The sequence below is a fragment of the Neoarius graeffei genome, chromosome 2 (genome assembly GCF_027579695.1).
Source record: "Neoarius graeffei isolate fNeoGra1 chromosome 2, fNeoGra1.pri, whole genome shotgun sequence".
Taxonomy (NCBI): Eukaryota; Metazoa; Chordata; class Actinopteri; order Siluriformes; family Ariidae; genus Neoarius; species Neoarius graeffei.
Window position 1 is genome coordinate 20,734,887 of NC_083570.1, and position 22,302 is coordinate 20,757,188.

Below are 22,302 nucleotides of genomic sequence, written 5' to 3' on the forward strand. Positions count from 1 at the left end.
TCCCCCAAATCTTCGGTTCGCCTGGTCATAGTAGGTGCGGAGAGACTCACCGCGTTGAGCGCATCCTTCTTGTCGGGACACGCCTCCTCGGCCACAGCAAGCATGCATACTTTAACAAAGTCCCCATCAGTAAACGGCTTTCCATGGGTAGCTAGTAGGTGAGCTACCTTATAGCGAGCTCAGACAGCAGCCTGGTTGATCTGGGTTTGGCGAAGGAATATATTCTGTTGTGCAGCCAGTCCGCATTTCATCCTCCGAATCCTGTCTTCTCTTGTTTTCCCTCGCAAACTAGCATACTCTTTGTAGCGGGTTTCGTAGTGACGACGCAGATTATATTCTTTGAAAACCGACACACTTTCTTTACATACAAGACAAACTGCACGGTCCTTACACTGAACGAAAAAATAATCGGTGGTCCACTGTTGTTTAAAAACTCTGCACTCTCTGTCAGGTTTTCGCTGACCGCTAGCCATTTTGCTGTCCTGAACACTGACAGTTCTCTGCGCGTGCGCTGCCCGTCACTGCTTGATCGTGAGCATATGACGAAAATTCGGAAAATATGAATAGTTCATTTTATAACTAAATATCAATTTTAATTGATAAAATCAACAAAATACAAGATGCAGATGTTATTATTTGTCAAAAAGCAATTTAAAAAAAAAAATAGGCCATGACCACTTTTGGGGATTGCCTCATAGGGCTGGTTCAAGTGGTGGGGGGCTGGGGGGCCGGTCAAAGGGGGGTGGCAGGCCGGAGTTTGGTGACCCCTGCTCTAATGTGTACTTTGTCAAAAGTTATATGTGCCAGTTGCATTGTTTGAAGTTTTTGCCTGATTCACTGACTATTTTCATACATTGTTGAAAAGAACTTTGCAAATTAATGTAAGATGATAGTTTAGTTTGTAGAATAAATTTTGTCAAACTATTTTGTTTTAGTGTGATTTTTCAGGGTAGTTTTGCTAGAAAGCTTTGGCGGCGGCGGGGGGGGCTTTTCCCCCCCCGACCCCCCACCAAGACTCAGTACCCGACCTTGTATTACTATTTACAATTTCGGAATGTTGGCAGCTATGGAATAGAATAACGTACATAAGAATGCTTGGAAAAAAAAACTTCTCAGAATTGGTTCTGTTACAATGTTTAAAAACTTCTCAACTGGAAATGAGAACCTGAGTCGTTCCATGAAGTCGCTCCAGGTTTTTCATCGGTCTGAAAGAGTGATACGAGGCTGTTAGCAAGGACGAATCAACACACACTCACTCCAGCTAACTGTAATATTTGATGTGTTGTGTGTTTGTAGAGGATTCATTGTCTGATGGATGGATGTTTTAATGATTTCAGCATGGTGTATAATCCAGTGCTTTGCTTGTCTCAAACCTGCAGGTCGGTTTGTCCGAGGATGCCCAAGAGCAGATGCGCATGATGCTTTCCCAGAAAGAATCCAACTACATCAGACTGAAGCGTGCCAAAATGGACAAATCCATGTTTGAAAAGATCAAGACGCTGGGCGTGGGAGCATTCGGCGAGGTGTGCCTGGCACGCAAGGTGGACACGGGCGCGCTCTACGCCATGAAGACGCTGCGCAAAAAGGACGTGCTCCTCAGGAACCAGGTGGCGCACGTCAAGGCCGAGCGGGACATCTTGGCCGAGGCGGACAACGAGTGGGTGGTGCGGCTTTATTACTCCTTCCAGGACAAGGACAACCTGTACTTCGTCATGGACTACATCCCTGGCGGCGATATGATGAGCCTGCTGATTCGCCTGGGCGTGTTCAGCGAGGAGCTGACGCGCTTCTACATCGCCGAGCTGGTGTGCGCCGTCGAGAGCGTGCACAAGATGGGCTTCATCCACCGGGACATCAAGCCAGACAACATCCTGATCGACCAAGACGGCCATATCAAGCTCACAGATTTTGGCTTGTGCACCGGTTTTCGCTGGACCCACGACTCCAAGTACTACCAGAGCGGTAAGATGATGGGACCCAACAAGTGCGTTTGCTGGTCACTTGAATAGGGACAGTCATGTGTTCAGTTTGACGGACTGAAATATGATGCTCGGCCCACAAACCCTTTTGTAGATGGGTATTTTTATTTAAATCTGATTCTGTCAAAGTAAGAGTGGGGTTTGGTTTAGAGTTGAGCCAGATCCTTAGGGGTTATAATCATAGACATGTAAACATAGACGCCGCATTGAGCTGGTGGCCCGTTGCTGGGATACGTCAGAGGGTCCGCCATATTGGATGTGGCAAATCTTCCCCGTAAACCAATGCAAGTAAATGGACTGAACTTCATAAAGCCCCTTTTTACAATAATATTTAACTCGATGCCTTTTATTCACCCATTAAGACACACACGTATATATTTGGGAAACAAACAGGCATCAAAACAACACATATAACTTTTAATGTGATGGTTATAAATAGTGTGCGAAATACCCGTCAATATTCCGTGGGAGGTGTGACCTAAAGTTCCTCAACATGCAGCAGGCCTATAGAGGTTTTCGACCCACGTGACCGTTGCCATGTCGACAAGTAGATGGCACCATTTTGGCGGTCAATTTGGCGGTCAATGGCGACTCCCGCTAGATCTGTATACCTGTATATCTGTATACCTATGTCGTTAAAAACCCATCGCCATACACAGGTATTGATCTGAAAGCGTATAAGAGTTTGGATGCCTACAAATATTTTGTCAGGCTGGGTAACATGCCCGCATCAGCAGATCGTCCCTGGAGCCGGTGGTCGCCATCTTATTACAGCTAAGGTTTGCTCACATTTTCATTTACTTTCGGTCCTCAGGATAAACAAAATGTTATTAAATGTCATTGAAATAACTTCTTAGTCTGTTGAGACATGGCCCGTTATAAATTTGCTGTTACCAGGCAATGACCAAGAACTGTATTATTAGGGTCGGTGTCTGTGTTGTAGCAGTGTACTAGCAGCTAGTTGTTAGCACTAGCTAATGTCAACAACACAGCTAGTATGTTACTGTAGCAATGTTTACGTTCAGTCATTTGGATGACTTAAAACCTTTCAGTCTCAAGTTTTTCCTTTACTGTATTTACTAGTTTACTGAGCTAGCGCGCTCGGGCAAGCTGGGAGCTAGCGTATGTTGTTGACATTAGCTAGCTTGACCTTCAAAATGGCGGACACCGGGGCGTCACGTGACCCTGTGACGTCAGGTGAAAAACCTCTATACCGGAATCAAGCTATCGAAAACTTTTTTTTTTTTTTATTCCGCTGCTACTATCGTAGGCTACTAACGATATCTACACATCAAGGCATGTTTTGGAGCTCAGCGGGGATCGTGTAGAATAATGTGCTGTGCTTGCGCTGCTGAAGCCGTGCCGTGCCGTCTCCGCATCACTTTCATTAAATGCTGTGCAGATAGGCTATAAAATGTCTCCAAAAACAATTTTTGCAATATACAGTGCTATAGACCCCTTCGCATGTTTGTAGACAAACCGACCGTTGCTAGGATGCGCGCGCAGCCTGGACCCAGAAACAATGGCGCTGCCCATAGACCGGCATTATGAGCTGTCAGATTATGCAAAACAATTGTCGTTACAAGATCGAGAATGCTACATAAATAAGTTAACTCTAACAAGTGACCTCGCCTACCGGATCTGTATTTAATTAAAGAGTGGACGGACGATGTTAGTAAGTTTTCCTCTGATACCTGAAGGCAGTCATACTATTTACAAAAAATGTCAAACTCAAAAAAAAAAAAAACTATTTACAAAAGTAGCCTGCCATCAACATTCTGGTTACAGCGAGACTACAACTTGAATAACAATGGGACATTCATATTCATTTTGTTTTAATCAAATTATGCCAGTGATGTGATGGCAATGTGGCTTTAGCTCCAACAGCAAATCCCAACACTAAACAGCAATTTGCAGGAGGTAATGGCATGAAAGGTAAAGAGTGCAGCTAAGAGAAATCAGAGCTGCGTAAAAAGCGAGAGGCAGAGAGCAGAAATGAAACTGAACGGGGCGGGAGCTAGGTTAGAGCAGTCAACGTAAGTTGGCATTTAGAGTGAGGGCACAATTTTACCTTTCCATCCTTGCTTTAAAATTGTGATTTTCGGCATACACAAATAATGATGGCACAAAATCTGGACTGCTTGAGTCAAGCGAGACCTCTCCTACAAACAAAATTGCATGCAAAGCGAAGTTAACATGCTAACAATATTCATTACATTGTGTAACTATGACCCAGCTAATCAGACAAACGTTACCAAAGTATTTTGCTACATCAGTAAACGAAGACTAGAAAGAATAAAAAAGAAAGATTTAATAAATAGCCTGATCTTACCTGTGATGAAGTGGGCGCTGCAAACCCGCGCATTTTTGATGGTGCTTTCATCCCAGTCTACACGTTTGATGGCTTGTAGCCATAGACATCGGCAATTTTTTTGGAATGGGTGAGATCCTGCTGGAATTCTGAACATTTTAACCCCATCACTGCTACGATTCTGACACCCGACAACACAACAACTAGGCATTTCTTCCAAATATTTCTTCTCGTCTCTACCGTCGCCAAAAGTCAGTCTGACCGTCGCTGAGTCTTTTTTGAGTCCAGGCTGCGCGCGCAATTTCCTCTTGCGTATGAATGACGTTTACTGCGAAGGGGTCTATATGGAAAAAAATTCAATTAAACCATATTACAATGGGATTGCTCCATGTGATTGCTTCACAGTCTGACATGCTTCCAATCTCTTCTATTTTTCAGGGATGAGAATTTTCCGCCGATCGGCGGATTTCCGACTTTTTCAGACCAAAATGATCGTTTTTGAGATTGATGTAAATCCGTTGAGAAATTTTTTTTTTTTTTTTTTTTTGGGGGGGGGTATGATTAACAATCTGTGGTCACCTTATAACGCAGACATCCCAAGTCTCCCAGAACTTCCGGGAGTCTCCTGCATATTGATAGAAGCGAGCAAGAGCGTGCGCGCGCAATGTTAAGGTCTGCATCACACATCTTAGAATGTGCGCGCGCGAGGGAGACTGTGTGCAGTGTTGCCAGATATTGCTGACGTTTTCCATCCCAAAATATGTTCAAAACCTGCCAAAATGCACTTAAAACCACCCAATGTGGCAACACTGCCTGTGTGCCTGTTCATGTAGCGCATGCCAGACAAAGAGCATCCTGATTGGGTTATTCAGCAAAATAAGCCAATCAGCTTTCAGTGTGGGCGGGCTTTTATCCCTTTTCTCGAGAACCAACCGGCATCGCAGAGAGAGTGCGTGCCCCAAAAAACGAAAGTACAAAACCCACTTCAGCTCAGATTACACAAAAGAATCTCCCTGTCTAATAAGGGTAGAAAATAATGACAGTTTCGCGTGATGTACTGTTTGCAGCAGTGGTTTCAGCATTGCCCATGGTGACTTAAATGATTGTAAAGGACATGTTGAGGTGAGGAGTGTCATTTCATGTGCATTATATTTAGGTCTACAACAGGCTGTCATGAAAAGACCAAACTTATTGAAGATTTCCGTAAAGTAACAATGTATGAATATACATCATATATATCAAATACACGTCATAGATGTGTGTATCTTTTTATAAATGAGGTTAGCTTGTCTAATGTAGCATGTTGGAGAGAATCATAGTACCATATCTATATTTCTGATAAAATTTTAGGTATGATAGCATGTATAACTCTCCTACTTATTGCTCATTTCATGGGGGGGAATTGCTGGGATGTGCTGCGCGGGAGCGTCTGCCCACATTTTTTTAGGCCGAGATGAACTTATAGTTTTTGATTTAAAAAAAAAATTTCCAATTTGTAATGCCCATTGTACATGCCTGTTCTTTAACTCAAAATCACCATCTCGATCTTCAAATTGACCGTATGGTATCTGCATTACATTACACAACATCCTGTCCAGATAAAACCTAGTTAGTACACACAACAGTTGAAAGGGAAGTGATAAGTGATGTTGATTGTTGCCTGCTTAATATGCAAGACCTCCTGCTACCATGATAACATCAGAAGAAAGCTTAAGAGAATTATATGACAGAACTTTTTTCTGGTTTGCACTTCATTGTAAAGGATTAGAGTATTCAAAGACATGAATAGCAAAAATGCAGAAATATAATACTGTAGAGCTCGTTTATATTAAAAGGTACATTGATTTTTTTGAAATCATCAAATGTGAATTGATTAAAAACAAGTCTCTTGTACCATATTAATCATTTTCACCTGGTAGTCCACCAAGAAGGGGAATTTATTTCCAAATACATTGCAACTTTTTGCTGGTAAAATTAATGGTTTTGGGGTAAAATAAATAAATAAATAGGCAAAAATCATTAGCCCCTGGGCCCCGCCCCCTTGGGCCATGGGCCCCGCCCTGGTTTTTTCAGACTTTTAAAATATTTTTCATTCTCATCCCTGATTTTTGAGTGTGCCATCACCATCTGACAGCTGGTGGTGAAATTGGTTGGGTGGGCTATGAAATAAATTATACCCATAGAAAAGAGTGGAGGCTGGGCCAAGGGCGTAGAATTGGCATGGATCTGCTATTATGCGCGAGACTTCATATTAGCCACAAAGTCAGAAAAATCTGTTCGTAAAATTACGTTATAATGACCAAATACAATGAAAAGTATTTTTCCAGTCTCACCTGTGAAAGGTAATCCCATGTGATCTCGTTCGGACAGTAAACCTGTTGGTACAGTTAAACGCAGCACATGAATGAGGCATCTTTATTCTCGGCTACTGTCTAGACGCTATACCAGAGACGGTTGAAGAATCTCCACTTTGCCACATCCAATATGGCGGCGAGGATGACGTATGATTCTACGCAGAAGGCGGCGTCTGTTTATATGTCTATGGTTATAATCCTGTCTCTGTCTCTCAGGTGATCACGTGAGGCAGGACAGTATGGATTTCAGTAAGGAGTGGGAGGACCCGTCGAACTGCCGCTGTGGCGATCGGCTCAAACCACTGGAGAGGCGGGCAGCGCGACAACACCAGCGCTGCTTGGCGCACTCGTTAGTTGGCACGCCAAACTACATCGCCCCCGAGGTGCTCCTGCGCACAGGTACTTGCACTGTCTGTCTCGGCATAAACACCGCACACGGTATTTAAAACACTTAGTTTCTATCAGTTCTCTGTGCTTAGGTCAACGTTGATGCACTTTGCTTTGTTGTACAACTTGAATCGTAACACCCCGATGTTGAATTTCAATCGTGCGTGTCCTCATTACGCGTCTTATGGCAGGCTACACGCAGCTGTGCGACTGGTGGAGCGTGGGCGTCATCCTCTACGAGATGTTGGTCGGCCAGCCTCCTTTCTTGGCTACGACGCCTCTGGAGACTCAGATGAAGGTGAGCTGAAAATAAACTAGCAGTAAAGGACACCAGCGAGCTCGAGTAACACACCTCCGATTTGAAATGATTTCTTTGACGCAAAGCCTGCCCTTTTAAGCTTTTTCCACGTTCTGTAGTGCTCCAACCTGGGAGAGATTATACAGTCACTGGTCACTTTATTACGAACACCCATCAGCCGATCCCTTCACATCAGCACGATGCATAGAGTCATGCAGGAAAGTGAATGTTCACTTCAAACATCAGAACGGGAAAAACCATGATCTCAAAGCGTGACTGACTGTCACTGTCAGGTTTGAGTATTTCAGATCAGGAACTGCTGATCTCCTGGGGTTTTCACACACAACGCTACACAGGATGGTGCGGAAAACTAAAAACGCCGAGTGAGCGAGCGACAGTTCTGCGGGTGGAAACAAATGCCTTATTGATAAGAGAGGTCCGAGGAAAATGGCCAGGAAGGATGTAGTAACTCTTTACAACCGCGGTGAGCAGCAAAGCATCTCGGCAACGCATTGGGTTCCACTCCTGCAGCCAAGAACAGGAATCTTACCGTGTCCTAAATCACTCACTCGTTCACTACTCCTCCCTATATAGGGAATTACTATATTGGTAAAATGAAAAACCGCTTTCGGACACTAGTCCGTCGCGCTGGTGTTTACGTCATTACTGTCGCATAATTAAAACGTGCCAGATCAGTCAGCTGGTGGGGTTTCAAAATAATAAATACATGCGCGTGTGGTGGTTTTTTTTTTTTTTTGATAAATCCATATTATACTGAGCGTATTTCCCACATTAATAAACGGGTCCGTCTCAGAAACTGGTCTCTCATTTGGGACGTTATGGTCAAAAAATAAATTTTCTAATTTTACTATATATATATATATATATATATATATATATATATTATTTTTTTTTATTTTTTTTTTTTTGCATTTACCAAACACTCAATGTTTCTTTTGTCATGTTTAATAAGAATAAAGATAGCATCTCGCTTTAGCCTAGGTCACAACCGGACGTACGATTTTTTTTTTTTTTTTTTTTTTTGGCGTTTCCCAAATCGCTGCGTTTTTTTTTTTTTTTTTTTTTTTTACGTGGAGAAAGACGCGCGTTGGCCGCAAGTTTGTCTTGCAACCTGAAAAAAACGTAAGCGCCCGTAGAGTTTGTTTGACATGACAAAGAACCTCTGCGGCCAGTCTACGGCTCGAAAATCAGCACGTCACACGCGCGCCCTCCGTGCGTTTCTTGCACGTAGACCGGCCGTAGGAGCACATACGGCCGGTTGTGACCGAGCCTTTTATCTGGCCTCCACTGTGGAAATTTTTTTTGATTTACAATTCAAATGCTTTTGTAAAATTGATTTCCATATAAAAAACTCCATCATGAAGAATTAAAGCCCCTCCTCCTTCACAGATGAGTGAAAATATTGAATAAATTTCTTCTTTTTGATTGCTTGGGTTAAAAACGCCAAGTTATGATGACTGAATTGATTATTCACTTAAATATGAATAATATGATACATTTTGGGTATTTGATATGGCGAAATAGGACACAATGGAGGGACTCCCTAAAGTGAATGACGCATGAAATGGAATGACGAATGACAGCTAGTGATTTGAACAATAAATGGTCCCTTGTCATTCAGATTCTTATAAATGGAATAACGATTGAAATGTAGGTGGAATGACATGCTTTCAGCTCATGAAATGGAATGACATCATTTCTAAGTGGAATGACATACTTTTAGGTTATGTTATCAGTGATATCCCCTTTTACAAATGGAATGACAGTGTTTTTAGGTGGAATGACATACTTTGAGCTAATGTTATCAGTGATATCACCTATAACCTAACCCTAAAAACAATGTCATTCCATTTGTTAATTTGATATCACTGATAACATTGGCTCAAAGTATGTCATTCCACCTAGAAACCTTATCATTCCATTTGTAAAAGGTGATATCACTGACAACATTAGCTCAAAGTAAGGCAATACATATAGAAACCCTGTCATTCCATTTGTAAAAGCTGATATCCCACCAAGCACCCACTTATCTTATCCTAGGGAGGTCTAAAACTAAAGATCTCAATCATTATTCCATTTGTAAGAATCTGAATGACAAGGGACCATTTATTGTTCAAATTTACTACCTGTCATTCATCATTCCATTTCATGCGTCATTCACTTTAGGGAGTCCTCACAATGGAAAAATCAAGAACACACCGGAAAGATGAGAATAACGGCGGTGGTAAAAGAACAGCGACTGCACCGGCTGAAGGTCGTGCGGGTCTCTGCTGCGGCGCACGAGCATCGGGACATCACTACCACACCGGACAGAGCGTGAGGTGGGGGCGGGGCAAAATGACTGGCCGTAGATTCTATCGAAAGTTCGATCTAAATTGACCATGGTTGCAAAATATTGGCCAAAAATACGCAAACACTACGAAATATGAAAGTAAGATGAAAAAGAAACATTCTATTCCCTTATACTGCAAGACTAAAACCAAATAAAACTGTCAAAACTCACCTTTTCAGTGATAACGTCCGAACAGATCACCCGCGTAACAGAAAGACCGCAAACGGAAGCACGATCAACTTCTAACTGTTGGAGTGGAAAATTCCATTCTACACATGCAGATTGTTAATGTGTGTCCTTCCCCGCACACAAATAAATAACACGCTATGGTAGAAAATAGACCACAACTCATTTTATAGCTCAGAAATTCATACAAGACCAGCTACCATCGTAACATATTCTGTAAGAAACATATTCTATACCTAACTTTCAGCTTTCGTTTTAAAAAACAAAATCGCGGATTTATAGCTAAATGTTTATATGGCGTAGTGATTTTAAGTTCCTACTTTTGGTGAGGTCGTGACCTCGACCCTGAGGCTTTCCGTTTAGATCAAAACACACGATCGTATTGGTTTGCGGAAAATGGAGTTACGACGGTGATCAAATATTTTGCATGATGTTTTATTACGGTTATGATATTCTGTGAGCGCACCAATCCTTACGTGTATAAAGTTACAACTTAAAATACAATTAGTGATAACTGTAGACTTTTCAGTGGACTACAGCCTTTTTAAGGGAACGCGATGTCGTCGACCATTTATCATGTCCCAGATCAAGCCGCCATTTTTCCACAAATTTGCAGAATTTTTGCCAAATTCTGAAGAGTATTCACATCAAAGATTGTTTTATCTGTATTATTTCTTTCAGCATTTTATTGCAAATTAAAACCAACATCACCATTCGAAACCATATAGTTTATTGACTGAGAGTATATTTAGTGGGGGACCCCCACAGTACCCAGTTTGAGAGAGACCCATATACAGTACAAAGGACCTGCATCTTTCAGTTCTTTTAAATCAAGGCTGAATCCTTTCTCCTTTATCGCTGCCTTTTATCAAATCACATTTCACACTTTGATTTCTTTCAGCGCGACCGCAATGCATGATGGGATGTATTGCTTGATTTAGTGACCATCGGTTGTACGCTACTTTTCGTCATGCGTTGTGGGATACTTTGAGTGCACTAAGTAGGGTGTAAATAATCCTCATGAAGGTTTTGGACAGCTATAATATCAATATAGCTTGGGTAATTTATTTGCAAAAAAAAAATGAAGTAGTAATCGGATAAGCGTTGACCCATGCTGCTGCTGCGAAACCTCTAAACTAGCCCGAGTGCAGCCTGTTAGCGTCGTATGATCTGTTTCTGGAAGAACCCAGTGTGTGACGGAGAACCTGAACCAACAGCATGAAGACCAAGGAGCTATTAAAACAAGTACGGGCTTTGAAATGCACAGCGTAGTCTTGTATACATTGTTACCGGGCTTGGTTACTTTGAGGCTTTGAAAAACGGAAAATTTCAGCACTCACTGGCCAACAACGAGCCCTTAGTTAAAGGGATAGTTTGGGATTTTTGACATGAATCTGTATGGCATCCCCATCAATAGTGTCGTGCAAACACACTGACTTACCCCTGACAGCATCCTGTGAGTCCAGTTCTTGTGCAGTTTTGGTCCAGACGAAAGTAGTCCGGCAAGTTTGTTGGGGTCACGAAAGTAAAACGTTTTTCGTCTCAAAACAGTACGTGTTCAAAAGAGTGATATATTTGCATCACAAAACCGTTGTCAAATAAAAAGTCAGACCTCGAAATCGCTTGGCACTATTTTCTCTCCCTTCCTATCACTGCGCGCTGCCGCCAGGTGACAGCCACGGCTGTTTCATTCATTGTTTACTAGTGATGGGAATTTCGGCTCTTTTGGCTCTTCTTACTGTAAGGAGCCGGCTCTTTCGGAAGATTTTTTATAATTATTTCTCATGACTTGTACATTGGGCGGCACGGTGGTGTAGTGGTTAGCACTGTCGCCTCACAGCAAGAAGGTCCTGGGTTCGAGCCCCGTGGCCGGCGAGGGCCTTTCTGTGCGGAGTTTGCATGTTCTCCCCGTGTCCGCGTGGGTTTCCTCCGGGTGCTCCGGTTTCCCCCACAGTCCAAAGACATGCAGGTTAGGTTAACTGGTGACTCTAAATTGACCGTAGGTGTGAATGTGAGTGTGAATGGTTGTCTGTGTCTGTGTCGGCCCTGTGATGACCTGGCGACTTGTCCAGGGTGTACCCCGCCTTTCGCCCGTAGTCAGCTGGGATAGGCTTCAGCTCGCCTGCGACCCTGTACAACAGGATAAAGCGGCTAGAGATAATGAGATGAGATGAGACTTGTACATTCACATCGAGTACACATATCAATGCAAATTAACACGAAGGGATTTACTAGACCAATTTATATCTGGAACTGTTTTCAGCCACAGCACAGGCAAAGCACCGCTGCAGGCGCAAAGACGCCGCGCGATGTGAATGTACAGGTCATGAGAAATAATTATAAAAAATCTTCCGAAAGAGCCGGCTCCTTATAGTAAGAAGAGCCAAAAGAGCCGAAATTCCCATCACTAGTAAACAATGAATGAACCAGCCGTGGCTGTCACCTGGCGGCAGCGCGCAGTGATAAGAAGGGAGAGAAAATAGTGCCAAGCGATTTCGAGGTCTGACTTTTTATTTGGCAACGGTTTTGTGATGCAAATATATCACTCTTTTGAACACGTACTGTTTTGAGACGAAAAACGTTTTACTTTCGTGACCCCAACAAACTTGCCGGACTACTTTCGTCTGGACCAAAACTGGACAAGAACTGGACTCACAGGATGCTGTCAGGGGTAAGTCAGTGTGTTTGCACGACACTATTGATGGGGATGCCATACAGATTCATGTCAAAAATCCCAAACTATCCCTTTAAGGAGAACGATAAATGGTGCTGCTTTTTTTTTTTTTTAAATCTGTCCTAAAATTTTATCTTCGCTCGTGTGCAGGTGATAAACTGGCAGACGGCATTGCACATCCCGCCTCAGGCCAAGCTGAGCGCCGAGGCGTCTGATCTGATCGTAAAGCTGTGCCGAGGGCCCGAGGACCGGCTGGGGAAGAACGGTGCAGACGAGATCAAAGCGCACGCCTTTTTCAGGAGCGTCGACTTCAGCGTGGACATGCGGCAGCAGCCTCATCCGCCGCCCCACGTGCCCAAGATCGCCCACTGTACAGACACGTCCAACTTCGACCCCGTGGACCCAGATAAGCTCTGGAGCGACGACGGCAACCACAACGACACGCTGAGCGCCTGGTTCAGGAACGGCAAGCACCCAGAGCACGCCTTCTACGAGTTCACCTTCCGCCGCTTCTTCGACGATAACGGCCACCCGTACAGCTGCCCCAAACCGATCGAATACGAGGACTACGGGGAGGAAAAAGGGGAGGAGCTTCAGAGCCAAGCGCATGGACAAGGGCGGGGCCTCATTTATGTTTAACATTTCCATTCACACTACATGGAAAAGCAACACTACTATATATAAAGCAGGGATGGGACCTGTGTGTGTGTGTGTGTGTGTGTGTCCCTGATCATGTACAGAATTTTCAGCAGAATATATTGTCTGGATTGTGTGCGCGCGCGCGTGTGTGTTGAGGTACGATTTTTCGAGGCTGCGGTTGTGTATAATTTATTCCATGTTCACATCGCACTTTGATCAGTGCTGTTCGAACAACCGAGGATTTAAATGAAACGCGTCTTTTCGACACCGTTTAAAGCCTTAATTTATTGAAACCCTTGTAAAAAAAAAAAAAAACGAACGAGGACTCTAGCGGAAAAGACTAGCTCAATTATGCATCCTTCACCAATGTCATGTTAATTTATGATTGAGTAGATGTCTTTCTCACGCTGATCTGGCCTCACGTGGGCTATCCAGGGATTGGTGGAATCATTAACGCTTTTTTTGTTGCTGTGCCTTTTTTATTTTACACTCTTTCACCAAAAACCTGAGGGGAAGTAGCGTATTAGCCAGTCAACTGAACTGACACTAGATTATTCATAGAGTATTGTGTGAATTGTATTATTAGCCTTTTGTGTATTTTCTAATTTATACGCTCAAATGTATTTATAAATTATGTAGTGTACATTTTTGTACCCTTTTTTTTTTTTTTCCAGTTGTGTTGGTGTAGGAAATAAATCCAAGGGCGAGCTCCCTTCCTCTCACCCGGTCCCTTTTTGTTTTTCACCTTGACTCCCGCTTCAGACTTCTTTTAAGCGTAAAATCTGTTGTTTTTTTTCCTTTCAATGAGAAAGTTTAAGGAACTCTCTTTAACAGTGCTTATTTATGAGAGACTTTGCAACAAAAATCACTTCACACATGCGAGATCAGCTTTTAACAAACCAGCCTGCACTGAGAGAATCGAGCTGCCCTTAGCGAGACTAACTCAATGACGTGTTCGGTCGTCTCCATCAAACCCTGTTCGAGAGGAGCTGGGATGAGTTGACGACTTAGGCCAAGTTTACATTAGACCGTATCTGTCTCGTTTTCTTCGCGGATGCACTGTCCGTTTACATTAAACCGCCTGGAAACGCCGGGAAACGGGAATCCGCCAGCGTCCACGTATTCAATCCAGATCGTGTCTGGTCCGGTGCTGTGTAAACATTGAGAATGCGCGGATACGCTGTGCTGAGCTCTAGCTGGCGTCTCATTGGACAACGTCACTGTGACATCCACCTTCCTGATTCGCTGGCGTTGGTCATGTGACGCGACTGCTGAAAAACGGCTCGGACTTCCGCCTTGTATCACCTTTCATTAAAGAGTATAAAAGTATGAAAATACTGCAAATACTGATGCAAATACTGCCCATTGTGTAGTTATGATTGTCTTTAGGCTTGCCATCCTTCCACTTGCAAGTGGTAAGTGATATGCACTGGGATCACACACACAGCGGCTCAGTCCCGAATCACTGCTCGTGTGCTTCACTCGCGTGCTCTGTGAGCTGCGCAGGGCCGGAGTGCGCACCCTCCAGAGGGCACTCGCTGTTCAGGGCGGAGTGATTTGGAGCGCAGGATGCCTGCGGAGCCGAGCGTATCCGTGTATTGGTGTTGCTGTGTGCACACTAATCGTTTTAAAAACGTTAATCTGATGATCCGCTGATACGGTCTAATGTAAACATGGGCTTATGTGCTTCGTAAAGTGATGGGTCTTCAGTCTTTGTTGGAAGACAACCAGGGCGAGTTTATTCCATAACATGTGAATGGTCACATCAAGGTTTGAAGAAAACACCGTATCAGTGCCTTCATTTAGGCGTGGGCTGTTCTTGGCTTTCGACGTGTTGGTTGAATGGAGAACTTGGGGAGCAGATTCATTGGAAGAGAGTTAAAGTAGTCCTTCATGGTTTGGAGCGGCATATCCAGTTCAGGACTCATTCCGACGAGAACTGGCTGCGGTATCTGAGAGTTCTTGATCATTAGCCAGTTTGACTGGCCATTTGAGTTGAAGAAGAGGTTTGAATGAGAACATCAGCCAGCGCTCTGGACTACTGACTGAGAAGTTGAGAGTTCAAATCCATGTACTAGCAAGCCGCCACTGTTGGATCCTTGACCCTGAACTGCTTGGATGTTGTTTGGAAACAAATTTGATCCAAAAGTTCAGGAACGGGCGGCACGGTGGTATAGTGGTTAGCGCTGTCGCCTCACAGCAAGAAGGTCCAGGTTCGAGCCCCAGGTTCCTCCGGGTGCTCCGGTTTCCCCCACAGTCCAAAGACGTGCAGGTTAGGTTAACTAAATTGACCGTAGGTGTGAGTGTGATGACCTGGTGATTTGTCCAGGGTGTACCTCGCCTTTTGCCCGTAGTCAGCTGGGATAGGCTGAGATAATGAGATGAGTTCAGGAACAATATTGCATAAATAATGAGCTAATATAGTATACGGATAGTTGGCGAAAAGATTGAGAAGCACTTGATCTTGACACTTGGTGTTTTCCTCCACACCGACAGATGGCAGTGATTAATAAATCTCAATGGCTGTAGCGACACTCCAGTCCACTAGGTGGCAGTAATATGTCATAACGTAGCCTCGAGTTGAAAGGAGAATAAGAAATCTACACGAAGGAAGGCACAGGACTTTATTAATATTCACTTATTAATATTCAAGAAGCTGCGACCTGATTGGCCAGTGAAACATTTAAGCTCTGACGTTTCATTTTGCTGCTTGAATATATTAACCTGTGTGAACTAGACACCTGAGGAGTGTATTATAAAACTTAAACGTGTAAATAAAAATATATAATTATGGCATTTCTGTCTGACAGTCTACAATGGAAATAACTTATTTTGGTGAACTATTTAATAGACGCATTTATAAATATAATTACCAAATAAAAAAAGATTAGCAATCAATTTATCAAACTATATTTTCAAAACCAATGGTTATTTTTCAACTCTGTCCATTCTGTGTCAATTAACATGTGCGTTAAAGCATGTCAGTAGATTTATGGAGCATTTAATGAAAAAGAAAAAAACAACATTTCTTTATTTCATTGAGACCGAGAGCGGCGGCTACAATTATCGACACCTTAACGATCTTTTGTCCGTTGCAAAAATTAAGACTTTCAATACGTTAATTGTGCATGATTAATTACTCAAACTTCCACTGGGGGAAAAAAAGAGCTGATACGCTAAATAATCGAGAATCAAATCACGTGACACCACGCAACAAGTATTGACACCTTTGTCCACAGTTATCGACACCGTTCCACAATTATTGACATCCAGATGATTGATTATTTAAAAAAAAATCGGTATGTGGTATCAATTTAACAAAACATAGTTTTTATTTAAAATTTGTTTTACATAGACTTATATTTAATACAAAATATCTTTTATATAAATATATCGGGGCGGCACGGTGGTGTAGTGGTTAGCGCTGTCGCCTCACAGCAAGAAGGTACTGGGTTCGAGCCCCGTGGCCGGCGAGGGCCTTTCTGTGTGGAGTTTGCATGTTCTCCCCGTGTCCGCGTGGGTTTCCTCCGGGTGCTCCGGTTTCCCCCACAGTCCAAAGACATGCAGGTTAGGTTAACTGGTGACTCTAAATTGACCGTAGGTGTGAATGTGAGTGTGAATGGTTCTCTGTGTCTATGTGTCAGCCCTGTGATGACCTGGCGACTTGTCCAGGGTGTACCCCGCCTTTCGCCCGTAGTCAGCTGGGATAGGCTCCGGCTTGCCTGCGACCCTGTAGAACAGGATAAAGCGGCTAGAGATAATGAGATGAGATGAGATAAATATATCGATGTCGGTGTTTACGTAAATGAGGACGCAATTCTAATGTTTGTAAACAAATGAACTGATAATGTTGGACCTGCGTCAGAAAATCTTTTTGTTCCACTTTCGAAGTATTTTCGTAGATCACATTTTGTTACGTCGTCGTATGTATTAATTTATAGTTTTGTAGTTTAGCCATCAGTGTCAACAGGCAATTGACATTGTAACCACATGAACATCCAGGTCAAAGGTCGCATATCATTCCTCGAACCAAAATATAAAATGTCGACTGATATTGTAATATGTTGTAGATATTTACAACAAACTGGAAAAAAAATTTCAGGAATTTTTTAAATGCTCAGAATTTAATTCTGGTCTAATTCTATTTATTACAATAGGATTCCAAATACTCTATGAACCTTCCATTCTGTTATGAATCAGAAAAAAAAATTATCGATCACAGCACTTTTATTTTTTTCTTAAAGTACTTCATCTAGTTCCACAATGTTACACAAAGATCGATCCATAACAGTTGTAAATGTCGCTTAATTCCACAGTGTGTCGATAATGGTGGACACCGGTGAAAGTGATCACTATTATCGACACCTCACGTGATTCTTAAACGCGTGTTTAGATACAAAACAGCGACTGTCAAATGAAAGAGTAAGAAACAAAGTAGGTTTCGACAAGGAGATCGTGCAATATCGGTGAATTTGATATGTAAAAACATGTCCATGATCTTTCCACCATGCTTACTTGCGATCATACTGTTTGGGTTTTCTGAAAAATTGTTGATCGTGCGGGGAAAAAAAAATTCCATATACGACAAGATCAAAGGGCGAGGTGGGTCTTTCAGTTGATTAATTAACCAATAACTGTTGTAACTGAAACTCACGTTTGTAAAATTGTTTTTATTGGTAAATCTGAAAAGGAAAGGAGTCGATAATTGTAGCCGCCGCTCTAGTAATTAAAATAACGTTACCACTTTTGATGGACAGCGTGGATATCTAGTAAAGGATGTGTTTGTAAAATCTCATCTCATTATCTCTAGCCGCTTTATCCTTCTACAGAGTCGCAGGCAAGCTGGAGCCTATCCCAGCTGACTACGGGCGAAAGGCGGGGTACACCCTGGACAAGTCGCCAGGTCATCACAGGGCTGACACATAGACACAGACAACCATTCACACTCACACCTACGGTCAATTTAGAGTCACCAGTTAACCTAACCTGCATGTCTTTGGACTGTGGGGGAAACCGGAGCACCCGGAGGAAACCCACGCGGACACGGGGAGAACATGCAAACTCCGCACAGAAAGGCCCTCGCCGGCCACGGGACTCGAACCCGGACCTTCTTGCTTTGAGGCGACAGTGCTAACCACTACACCACCGTGCCGCCTATTTGTAAAATGAATAAATAAATAAATAAATAAAAATTCAGTTTGAGACCAGAGGTCAGATTTTTCCCTCTTTGTAATTAGTCATGATCAAAAGTTGATAATTTGTTCACGGTGAGTGCACCTCAAAGATTTTCTCTTTTTTCAACAAAACAAAACAATTTTTCTTGTACTCCTAAAGACAGTGTTGTATCTGAAGTTGTCTGAAATGAGTGAAGATACATACAGTGCACTCCACAATTATCGGCACCCCTGGTTAAGATGTGTTAAAAGCCTTAAAATAAATTAAATTTTTATTGCAGAAGCATAATCTCACACTGAAAATTGTAGAAAAATGTAACCCTTAACTCAAGTGAATTTAAAAATAAAAAATCCCTGACTAAGAAATAATTTTTCATAAAATCACCTGTTCCACAATTATTGGCCCCCATAATTCCTAGAAAATAAATGTAATTGAAGCATTTCTGTCATTCTACTGTAGTTTATAAAGTTGATCGGAGTATCTAGGAACTTTTAATTAGTAATTCATCACATCCTGTTTCCCTGGGGTATAAATATGATGTGATGCAGAGGTGTATTTCTCTTATCCACTCTTCAACATGGGAAAGACGAGAGAACACACCATTCAAGTAAGGCAGATGTGTGTCGACCTTCATAAGTCAGGCAATGGCTACAAGAAAATAGCTGCTCACCTACACCGGCCCATATCTGCAGTCAGAGGAATCGTCAAGAAGTTTAAAACAACTGGAGCAGTGGCAAACAAGCCTGGACGAGGATGCAAGTTTATCTTGCCACCACGCACAGTGAGGAGGATGGTAAGAGAAGTAAAAAGTTCTCCAAAGCTCACTTTTAGAGAATTGCATCAAAGAGTAGCATCTTGGGGTCACAAAGTCTCCATAACAACCATCAGGCGCGATCTACATGCCAACAAGCTGTTTGGGAGGCATGCACGGAAAAAGCCTTTTCTCACTTACAAGCATAAATGTAAACGTCTGGAGTTCGCTAAGCGGTACTGGGAATTCAACTGGGACCGTGTGCTTTGCTCAGATAAGACCAAGATAGAGCTTTTTGCCAACAAACACTCTAATACATCACAAAAGATGAGTATGCGGAAAAGCACCTCATGCCCACTGTGAAGTATGGGGGAGGATTGGTGATGCTGTGGGCCTGTTTCTCTTCCAAAGGCCCCGGGAACCTTGTTAGGGTGCATGGCGTCATGAACTCTTTGAAATACCAGGACATTTTAAATCAAAATCTGGTGGCCTCTGCCTGAAAGCTGAAGACGGGTCATCACTTGTTCTTTCAGCAAGATAATGACCCTAAACATGTGGCCAAATCTACACAAAAATGGTTCACCAGACACAAAATCAAGCTGCTCCCATGGCCATCTCAGTCCCCAGACCTCAACCCAATTGAAAACCTGTGGGGTGAGCTGAAGAGGAGAGTGCATAGGAGAGGACCCAGGACTCTGGATGATTTAGAGAGATTGTGCAAAGAGGAATGGTCGAATATCCCTCTCTCTGTATTCTCCCATCTTGTGAAATGTTATAGGAGAAGATTAAGTGCTGTCTTGTTGGCAAAAGGGAGTTGTACAAAGTATTAGCATCAGGGGTGCCGATAATTGTGGCACACATGATTTCATGTAAAATAATTATTTCTTAATGTGGGATTTTTTTCCCACTGAATAAATGCACTTGAATTAAAGGTTGGATTTTTCTCTTTTTTGCATTGTTGTCCTATATTATTAAAAAAAAAAAAGAATTTATTAGAAGCCTAAGAACATATCTTAACGAGGGGTGCTAATAATTGTGGAGGGCGCTGTATATGTTATTTACCAGCTGGGAGGTCCGTATTGTGAAATACCGTGACCGAGGTCTTGAAAGTACTGAGCGAGGCCCTCTGGGCCGAGGTCACGGTATTTCACCATACGGACCGACCTTCAGCTGGTAAATAATATATTTATTTTTTTCTTTACCAAATTCTAACAGAAAACGAGAGCGCCCGAAAGGGGAAACCGAGCCGAGCCGCCATTTTGAATCCTCATTCATGGCTGTAATGCAAATGGCTTCCTCCTCGGTATACAAGTGCACTTCCATGGCAGGAAAACAACTACATTTTGCTGCCTATGTAGTCCCCTATTTATACAAATAGGAGTCATTCAGGATTCAGCCATGTTTTTGCTCGGCGTTAGCAACAGTTACAGGTTTTTAGGTTTCTCCTGAAATGCTTTCTTTTATTTAATTTCTTCTTCCTCAGGGCAGTAAAACTCGCTTTTGCTTTGAACACTGTCGTTATCGCTATCCATGCTGTAAAATTAATGCTATTTTGAATCCTCATTCACGGCTGTAATGCAAATGGCTTCCTCCTCGGTATACAAGTGCACTTCCATGGCAGGAAAACAACTACATTTTGCCGCCTATGTAGTCCCCTATTTATACAAAATTGAGTTATTCAGGATTCAGCCATGTTTTTGCTCGGCGTTAGCAACAGTTACAGGTTTTTAGCTTCCTCCTGAAATGTTTTATTTTATTTCGTCTTCCTCAGGGCAGTAAAACTCGCTTTCGCTGTGAACATTGTCGTTATCGCTATCCATGCTGTAAAATTAATGCTATTCTCCTGAGAAATGCGAAAATAAATTTCATCTCATTATCTCTAGCCGCTTTATCCTTCTACAGGGTCGCAGGCAAGCTGGAGCCTATCCCAGCTGACTACGGGTGAAAGGCGGGGTACACCCTGGACAAGTTGCCAGGTCATCACAGGGCTGACACATAGACACAGACAACCATTCACACTCACATTCACACCTACGGTCAATTTAGAGTCACCAGTTAACCTAACCTGCATGTCTTTGGACTGTGGGGGAAACCGGAGCACCCGGAGGAAACCCACGCGGACACGGGGAGAACATGCAAACTCCACACAGAAAGGCCCTCGCCGGCCACGGGGCTCGAACCCAGGACCTTCTTGCTGTGAGGCGACAGTGCTAACCACTACACCACCGTGCCGCCGCGAAAATAAATGTTGACAACAATTGCTACTATGTTTGTCGTTGTTGTGAACGAACGAGTCGCCAGAGGTCCGTAACCGGGGTCCGTATCGTAGGATACAGACCCGCTCGCCAGCCAATCAGAGCGCAGGATTTGATGGAAACCGGACCGCGAAAAAAATAATGGGTTTTATTTTTCACATCCACAGCAATATTAATGAAGTTCATCTTACTGAAGTAAATACAAAGCTGAGGTAACTTTCGCGAAATATTTCAACAAAGCAGGGAATTTGTTCACTCTAATCAATTTTATTTAGTTTAAAACCATGTTGGTGTGCTTTAGAAATACTGTGATTGACCAAAATCGTAGCTCTGTCTCTGTGTGCTCAGTTTGCTCAATCAGAACTTTCTGGAACTGGTTTCAGGAAACCGGTTGCCCTTTTCGAAGCCGTTTACGGACCAATCAGGTAGCGCTTTGCTTATGAATATTAATAAGCCTTCCACTGCAGTCCTCCATTTCGGGAAACGGCGTGTAATGTCACTCCAGTCCACTAGATGGCAGTGATACAGCATAATGTTGTTTGGTCAACGCTGACTGTGGTTCGAACAAATGGCCATGGCAAGGTTACCATTAACTACACTCAACCTGAAACAGGTGGCGTGGGATTTTTAACTTAAATATATTTGTAATTTAATATTTTACAGTGAGAGTTAGTTTGCAGTCGCTTGCTAGCTCGGCAGAGATATAAATAATTATTGGAGGTGAGTTGTTGTTGTTTTTATTGTTGTTTGCTTGAGTGTTTGGACATGTTTTAGTTCTTGCAGAGACAGAAAGTTCTAGGTTTGTACCGTAATATTTTGAGGACAATCCGCCAAGTGCCCGAGGAAGCAGATCGTAAATATTTGAAGGACTGGGCAAGAGAGGAGTTCAAGAGGAACAAGGAGGCCACAGATCAGGTGAACAGACATCTCCAGTCAAGTC

General features: G+C 42.9%; 2 protein-coding genes across 3 annotated transcripts in view; both read left to right on the top strand.

The window, feature by feature from the left end:
* Positions 1-13,903, top strand: part of lats1 (large tumor suppressor kinase 1) — a 42,386-nt gene extending 28,483 nt beyond the window's left edge. Inside the window, exons 5-8 of the mRNA XM_060913970.1 lie at positions 1,380-1,962; positions 6,861-7,043; positions 7,223-7,329; positions 12,693-13,903. Of these exons, the coding sequence (XP_060769953.1) occupies positions 1,380-1,962; positions 6,861-7,043; positions 7,223-7,329; positions 12,693-13,181 (1,362 nt within the window). The 3' untranslated portion in view covers positions 13,182-13,903. The remainder of the gene's footprint in view (positions 1-1,379; positions 1,963-6,860; positions 7,044-7,222; positions 7,330-12,692) is intronic.
* A 7,986-nt stretch (positions 13,904-21,889) lies between these two features.
* The window catches only part of lyrm2 (LYR motif containing 2), an 18,742-nt gene continuing 18,329 nt past the window's right edge, over positions 21,890-22,302 (top strand). For both annotated transcript variants that reach the window (XM_060913973.1, XM_060913974.1), the window contains exons 1-2: positions 21,890-21,975; positions 22,137-22,277. In XM_060913973.1, coding sequence (XP_060769956.1) covers positions 21,931-21,975; positions 22,137-22,277 — 186 coding nt within the window. In that variant the 5' untranslated portion in view covers positions 21,890-21,930. The remainder of the gene's footprint in view (positions 21,976-22,136; positions 22,278-22,302) is intronic.